The following is a 7,941-nucleotide window of genomic DNA, read 5'->3' on the forward strand; positions in this document are numbered from 1 at the left end:
CTATAGTATCTACCACAGACACAGATGTTCTTCAAGAATTGTTGATGGTACCTGAAGATGACAGAGAGGATTTTCATAAAGAACCAGTTGGTTCTTCAATATTTTAACCTTAAGATCACTCCCAGTAGAATGGGTGTTGAAATTGGGCCCTTTAATACACTGACTATAATCAAACCCTGATCTTTAAAACCTGATAACTAGACAAATTCTCTATGAAGCCCCTAATGGATGACAGAAAGCTGAAACTTTTAGAATGTAAAACATCCCATAGGCAGAAGAAGCATCACTACTAGATACTAAAGTGGATTAAAAACAAAAACTGTTCTTCCAGATGCTGTCCAAAAATTGGTCACATGTGTGGAAATTAATTATCTTCCTTCTGGAAGAGATACTGACAATATCATGATAGGTTAGCTGTATAGCAAGTACTGTCTAAGTAATTTCTTCTTGATCACTCATCTTAACACTTTTCCACTAAAGAATTTTCAAGTGACAATCAACACTCTTGTATTAGGTTCAAAACTGGCTTGTAATAAATAAATGAGGTGACACAGGCTTGTGCCCCTCACCAATACTATCTCTTCCCTTCTTTTCAAGGAAGCAATGAAGATACATTAACTACCCCAGAGCATATTGACCTACAAAAAAAGATTAAAAACTTTCCAAATATTTGCTTTGAAGAAAATAGTTATTTATTGTCAAAGCATCCGACATACCTGGATAAACTATAAAGTTTAATAAATCTCTCAGGGATAAAAGAAACACATAACTATTGAGACTTTGTTTCACTGGCACAAAATTACACTTTGTATTAAAAGGAAATACATATTTACATAATTGATGACATTCTTCACTGAAGTCCATAATCATTTCTTCATACATGCACTTCCCCCTGGAAACGTAAACTGAATGGTGAGCCCCTTGTTATTCATTTTGTTTATTTTTGTAAGAACATAGCTGTCATCAGGAAATGCACAGCGCATCTCACCTTCTTCTGTTACTTTATATCTAAAATAAATTTTGTCCTTACATATAATTATTACATCTAAACCATAAGTGCTTAATAATTTAAGTAGAAACGTATGACAAATGCATCAATATGTTGCAATATATGACATTTTTTAAAATGTATCTTTGTTTGTTTGTTTTTGGGAAAGTGAAAATCCGTGCAATCAAAAGAAAAACCCCCGCAAACAACCCACCCAATCCAAAATCCACCATCCTGTCGCTCGCGCGTGTGTCTGTGTCCCATGTCAAGGATTTGAATGATGAGGCTCCTGGCCAGGGGAGGGACCTCTGTGTGTGTGTGTGTGTGTGTGTGTGTGTGTGTGTGTGTGTGTTTGGTTGCGGTTTGGGGGTCGTAAGGAAGCGGTGATGTCCTCACGCGTCTGCTCCTGCAGGTGGCTTGACTATGCGTGCATACGCGTGGAAAGCCGGGCTCCTTTCCGCATCAGTTATGCGAGGTCATGTGCCTGGAAAGGTGGTGGCGCTCCCTGAAGGACTCGTTGCAAATGGGGCACTTGAGTTTCTCTTCCCGCCGCCGTTTCACCAGGGGCTCCATGGCATACTCCTTCTTGTGATGAGACCGCATGTGGTACACTAGGTCGGAGGTCATGCGGAAGGAGGCATTGCACTTGGCGCACCAGTTCTGCGCCGGCAGACACAGCGAGGTGAAGGAGGGCGGCAGCAGCGTGAGCGCGGAGGGCAGCTGCAGCTGCAGGGGCCCCGCGGCCGCCGCCGCCGCCGCCGCCGCCGCGGCCGAGCTCTTGGGCCAGAAGGCGGTGGCGTAGAGGAAAGGGTTCTGCTTGGGCAGACCGCCGCCGCCGCCGCTCGCCAGGGGCCCGCAGGCTCCGTTCAGGTCCGCGGCCCCCTGCAGCTTCACGGCCAGCGGATCGGCGGCTGCCGGGTAGAGTCTGGTGGGCCCCACGCCGTCGCCCGGGTGACACGGCTCGAGTGCACTCAGCTTCTGGCCCAGGACCAGCGGGGACAGCTGCGAGAAGGAGCGCGCGGGCTGTGAGAAGGCGCTCTTGCGCTCGTCCGACGTAGCCGCCTGAGCGCCCCCGGCTCCCGCGGCCGTCCCCGCGCCCCCTGCGCTGCCGCCGCCGCCCAGCTGCGACACCGAGGTGAAGGCGCTCCCGCGCGCGGGGCTCCCTCCCTCTAGCCGCCCCGGCAGCGCGCCTCCGGGCCGCGGGGCCAGCAGCTTTTCCGCACCCCCGGGCGACGCGGCCGCGGGCGTGGACGAGCCACCGCCGCCGCCCGCGTCGGGGTCCTCGGTCGTGCCTCCCGCGCCGTCCGCGGCCGCCTCCTCCTGCAAGCCCGCCGCGCGGCCCGCCTTCTTCACCTCCACGAAGGCGCTGCGCTTCGCCTCTCCGGTCTCGGGACTGGGCGGCGCAAAGAGCCGGCCGTTGTCTTCCAGCCCGAAGTAGCTGCCCGCGACGCGGTACTGCTGTGGCGTGCACACCAGCTCCTCCTTGGAGGCCGCCAGCGGCCGTTCGGAGAAGCGCGCGCGGCCACCCGCCAGCCCTGCGCCACCGCCCTCTGCTGCTGCCTCCTCCGGGAACCTCCTCTTCCCTTTGCAGCCGCCCGCGGCCACGCCGTCGGGACTCAGCTCCGCCTCCTGGTGGCCGCTGCGGCTACCGCCGACGCTCGGGGCGGCCGAACAGCTGCTACCTCCCCTGGAGTTCTCCAGTTCGCGAGCCAGGTTGTGGAAGTCCGTGGATGGCTTGGCGCTGCCAGCACCTGCGCCGGCCGGTGGGTTGCTAGCCTCCGGGGATGGCGCCGGGTAGTGGTGTATGGGGCCGGCTTTGCAGAACTTGGGGCCTGGGACCAAGGGTACCTCCTGTTGCTGCTGCTGTTGCTGCTGCTGCTGCTGTTGTTGTTGTTGCTGCTGCTGCTGCTGTTCTTTGTCACCTCCGCAGCCTTGGTCCTTGGTGCCCACGCCGCCGCCTTGTTGGTCCTGGGGATTCGCTTCCGCGCTGTGAAGTCTCTTGGGACAGCGGAATCGCAGATGCGCCACATAGGGGAATTCAAACTGGAAACGTTGGCTGCATTCCAGGCATGTGTAAGGGGACGACCCTGCTTAGTGAGCAAACACACACACACACACACACACACACACACACACACACACACACACACACACACACCACATGGTTAGTCAGCATTGCCCCACAGCCACTTAGCCATCATCCCCATAACAAATCCAGTTTATCTCTCTGGGCTGAGTGCCCGAGAAAAGAATTCACTACTACCCTGTCGTACTTGGTACAATTTTCCTTCTTGACTTGCTGAAGTACATTTATCAAGCCAGATGCGCCCAACTTTTCCTTCCCTTTCTGTCCCAGCCCCGTTCTGGACAAACACCTCCCTTTATGCTGTGAAATACCCAATGAAAGCAAGGTTCACCCAGGCTCCTGGGTTAGTCCCTGCTGCTCCCTGTGCTTCTCCCCAGCTACCGACCAACCTATACGCGCGGGTCGGGTGGTAAACCAACCTACCATTCATTTTGTGGGATCTAGAGGGGTACAGCAAGAGTAGCTCAGTCAGTTCTTTCCCGTACCAAACGAGTAACTCCTCGTCTTTGGCAATCCTGCGGAGGGAGCGGTAGAAGAGCTGTCCGTTTTTTATATAAGCTTCGAGATTCTGTTCTTCTTTATCTCTGGCTGATTGGACCAGCCGCAGCCACATGAGACCTTCTGAGGAACCGTTTGCCGCTGAAGTATCTACCTAGAGTGTTGTTGAAGAACGGGCATCCACGTGAAAAACAGAAACCAGAAAAACCAGGGCTTTTTCTTCTGTTTTGCCCCACCCCAAACATCCTAAACTAAGTTTGCAAAATGTGACCAGAGTTGGACCACATCCCTATATTTGTAGTCAACGGGCAAGATAACCATCCTTTGCGACACTAAGTCAGTTTTATAGATTAGCCTATTCAGAATTTCCTTTCCTGTTATCGCAGAAGTAAAAGAAGGAATTCCGCGTGTTTCAGAAGTGAAAAGAGGCAAGTTTTGGATCTTGGAAATTGTTCTATGGCACTCAAGCCCATCTTCCTAACCATGGCTTGAAGGACTAACAGGTTTTCCTCAAAAAGAAAGCCTAGGAAATGCGAAGTCTTTTTCAAACACGAATGTGAATTTAATGATGCTTGGCTGACAAAACAAAACTTGAGGAGATGAGACTTCCCAGGTTAGTAAACAAGCATACTCAGTACTTGTAAAAATAAGTGCCAGGAAGTACTTAACCTGTAAATAGTCCCAGCCCTAGAGAAGCCTCCCTAACAATTTAGGAAGTCCTAATCTACTAAGAACACAGAAAGAACCTGGGCACCGATTTACACATCCTTGGTGTTTAATTTTCTCAGAAAAACTGGTTGACAACTCAGTCTAGTTCTTCTTTTCATATATATATATATATATATATATATATATATGAAATATATATGTATATGAAAAATATATGATATATATATATATGTCTGTGTTCACTGACTGTTCAAATTATCACATTGTCCTTAGGATGGCACCTTGCTCATTCCCAACAAGAATGCTTATCCTCAGACACTTCCACCATACCAGCTGAGACTTACCCGGAAGATATAAGGTACAGTTCTCTTGTCCGTGGACTTGAGGGCTATGAAGGCTATGCTGTCATACAGGGAAGTATGGCTCAAAACACAGGGGCCGAATATGGCATTCTCTGGGATGTCGCAGGTTGTATATACACTGGTAAAAATATCTGTCAGGCATTGCTGGACAGCCTTGGCGTCTCCATCCCAGATGCCTCTCTGGATGCCCGACTCCTCCATCACTAGAGGCAGATACACAGGACAAGCAAGTTGTCATTGCCTTTTCTTCTGTGAACCTCGGCAGAGCATTTCCTCTGCTACTAGACATAATTTCTTTGCACTTGCCGGCTTTTTTTTTTTTTAAACATAGCTCCTATTTTAAAAATAAAGCAGACCAATCTGGTAGGTTTTAAAGATGCCAACTTCGAAATATTATTCTCTCCTTTTAAATATCTAGAATGGTAAGTGCGAGAGCACGCTTCCTGCTCGAGAAACAGAAAATAAAGAGAGTGTAAACACTAGATCATGGCTACATTACTTTGGGATGCCTAGAGTGGGTTTTGGTGGTGAAGGTAGGGTATATAGATTTTAAATGGCATATATAGATATTTTTTTCTTACTGAATACAAAACCCCCAAAACTTCTAATCCTTGGGGGAAAGTCCTGTCTTCCTACATACTGGACCTGGTGCCTTGATCTAATTTCTTCTTTTCTTCTAACAAGGAAAGCAGCCTTAGCTAGCAGGCGGGGACAGCAGAGCATGGCGAATGGATTTCAAGTGGAGTGTCAGGGCTACTAATTCTGTGTCAGCTAACCTTTCTCTGCAGCCTACAAGAAGGGGCGCATGTCTGCTCATTACCATAATCCAACACCGTCCCTCTGAGGCTTTAATTAAAAGCAGCAAGCAGAGGTAATTATTTTTTTCTCGACATGCTTATTTATGGATGAGGTTGAATCCCAGTTACCTTGTTATACAAGGGGGTGGATTGAGTCACTTGTGGCCCATGAAGCGAGCAGGTACAGGGCAGCCTGAAGTGTCCCCGGCCTGAGATACCGTGTGTAATGATTGGTGAATTCTCACATCCCCATACCACCCAGTTTGGGCTAGAGAGGGAAGCACTGCTTGAATAGTCCTCATTGGGCCCTCCAGCTGTTTAATCCTCAGCAATTTAGGAAGTAATGCCCCAGTGGAGGGCTCCCTATTAAGCTGTCATACAGGGACATTTCCTTCCTCAGCCACTGGACACCCCTACAAAACTTAGCACTTACAGAAAGCAGTGCTATAAAATAATTAAACTAGCTTTTAGCTGGCCATGTCATTTTTCCAAGTGATCTAATGAATCCTCTACGACAATTTTTCTCTAGTAATTTCACCATTGATTTCTCTGTATTTATATAATTTAAGTGGCCGGGGGTGGGTTGGGGTGGGGGACATCATTTTATTTTTTCCTTGTGCCGCTTGCAGCTAATTACAGAACAATATTTATTGGCGATGTGTATTTTTTTATCAACATCTACTAACCAATTAGTCTTACAAATGTGATTAAAAGGTAATGCCTGAAACTTCAGTTTCTTTTCTATTCATTCTCCAACATGCCCCAAATGGCAAGTATACTTTCCAAACAGCAGGAATAAGGGAAATAGCCACAAAATAGAAAGTTTAGGATGCTACACTGTCTTGGATGCATCTGGTCCCTTTCTGGTTTCCAATTGCAGATCAAATACACTGCAGAATACAGGTTCTCTTGGCTCTCTGTCAGCAGAATCCCACTCTCTCTCTCTCTCTCTCTCTCTCTCTCTCTCTCTCTCTCTCTCTCTCTCTCTCTCTCTCTCTCTCTCTCTCTCGCCAGTTGCCTGCTTTTCAACATTTTGAACCTTGATTTCTGCCTCCCTTTGGAAAGTATCTTTCATTGTGTCAGGAGATCGCCCACCACTTCAGCAACAGCAGGGACGCAGTCATTAAAATGCAGTTCTGTCTAACAATACAGCGAAAAGGTCCCATGCCTGGGTTCGGTGTTGCCACGGTGGCCGCCACGACACAAACCAGCCACATTAAGCGATAGGCAGAACCCAACTAGCCTTTCACAGCCCAACGCCCATCACTAGGCCTCGGGGTCTCTTCCTCCGCAGATCCTCCTAGGAAACCTTGAGCCGGGTGTGCTCCCTGAAAGCCGGTAGCTGCCGAGGCTGCTGGCGGATGCTCTCCCTCTACTCCGTGTTGGCATTGTCTGGCTGCCGTGAGCTCCCTAGTCCCTAGCCTCTCCAGCGAAGTGCTCCCGCCCGCTCCTCCCTTTGTATAATCTTATTGGCAGTGGAAATAACATTCAGCAATCGTTTCTCGCCTATCTTGTAGAAAACGAGGAGAAAGGAGGCGATTTTTTCCCCCACTCTTTCCACTCAACCTGCCTTTTCCCCATCCCCCTCCCATTTCAATACAAATAGACTTACCAGAAATAAGGTCAGGACCGAGTCGCCCAAATAAGGCCACCTGGAACCGAATGTGTGAAACCCAGTGTTCCTTTCTGCCTATTACATTAGTATATCTCCATGTCAAGAGGTGTCGGTGTCAGTCTAGTAGGTTCTGTCCAAAGAGAGAGAAGTGAAGAGAGATGCTGCAGATAGAAAGATGAGAGAGAGAGAGAGAGAGAGAGAGAGAGAGAGAGAGAGAGAGAGAGAGAGAGACGAGTTGTACAGATGGACCCGATGCACTGACTGACTGGCACGCAGACACACACTTTTTGTTTGCTGCACATAATCTGCCCAATGACGCGTGACAGCCCACGTCCCCTCCCTTTAACTCTTGCTGGTCTGGGAGCTCCCTCCGGCGCAAGCCTGGCTTCTCCTGCCTGCCAGCACCAGGCAGATCCTGAGCTCCTTCCCCAAGTGGCAAAGCCTCCGCAAGAGTAGCCAGGCTCTCCTCCTGTGGCTGGGGCCCTTTGGGACCCCTGGGATGGCAAAATTAGTTTCAGGCTCCGAAAGGAAATTACCAGAAGAAGCCGAGCGGTTCTTTTCCATTTTGCTAGGAGGACCTAGGACAAGGGGTTGCCAGCCCATTGACTACTCGCACATTTCCCCTGGGTTTGGGTGCTGTGGCCCAAAAGAAAGAGTGAGGATTTTCCCGAGGGATTCTCTGGCTATTGAGCTGCAGCCAGTCTTTGAGGTTAGTGGCCTAGGAGGTGACAGCCAGGCTCTCTTCTAAAGCATTCTCCCTTCCTAACAGGGAGTCCCGTGTAGATTTGGGGGATAACGGGGTGGAAACTGGGCTGTGTCCCTTCCCGCCCGAAGAGTTAAAGAAGATAAATCTGGAATGCTGTCAGACCTCCTAAAGGAACTTGAGTTGTCTTCAGGTCCCAGGACAAGGGCTCACGAATGTGTAT

At 49.4% G+C, this 7,941-nt stretch overlaps 1 protein-coding gene across 2 annotated transcripts; it reads right to left on the reverse strand.

The window, feature by feature from the left end:
* Positions 1 to 1,381: 1,381 nt before the first annotated feature.
* On the reverse strand, positions 1,382 to 7,284 carry Prdm8 (PR/SET domain 8). Of its 2 annotated transcripts, XM_051198308.1 has the most exons (4): positions 7,013 to 7,284; positions 4,586 to 4,806; positions 3,498 to 3,726; positions 1,382 to 3,075 (listed from the first exon to the last, which is right to left on the reverse strand). In XM_051198308.1, the coding sequence occupies exons 2-4, from the start codon at positions 4,802 to 4,804 to the stop codon at positions 1,451 to 1,453; spliced, it is 2,073 nt and encodes a 690-aa protein (XP_051054265.1). In that variant the 5' UTR covers positions 4,805 to 4,806; positions 7,013 to 7,284; the 3' UTR covers positions 1,382 to 1,450. The 2 variants fall into 2 exon arrangements, with proteins under 2 accessions (XP_051054265.1, XP_051054266.1); XM_051198309.1 differs by lacking the exon at positions 7,013 to 7,284 and having other exon boundaries at positions 4,586 to 4,912.
* Between the last annotated feature and the right edge of the window lie 657 nt (positions 7,285 to 7,941).

This window comes from Phodopus roborovskii, unplaced genomic scaffold, assembly GCF_943737965.1.
Source record: "Phodopus roborovskii unplaced genomic scaffold, PHOROB, whole genome shotgun sequence".
NCBI lineage: Eukaryota > Metazoa > Chordata > Mammalia > Rodentia > Cricetidae > Phodopus > Phodopus roborovskii.

Coding starts and splice junctions, on each gene's coding strand:
- Prdm8 (XM_051198308.1), bottom strand. CDS start 4,804: ATGGAGGAGTCGGGCATCCAGAGAGGCATCTGGGATGGAGACGCCAAG. Junction 3,727..4,585: donor CTGTACCTTATATCTTCCGG/GTAAGTCTCAGC, acceptor ACAACACTCTAG/GTAGATACTTCAGCGGCAAA. Junction 3,076..3,497: donor TAGATCCCACAAAATGAATG/GTAGGTTGGTTT, acceptor CTCACTAAGCAG/GGTCGTCCCCTTACACATGC.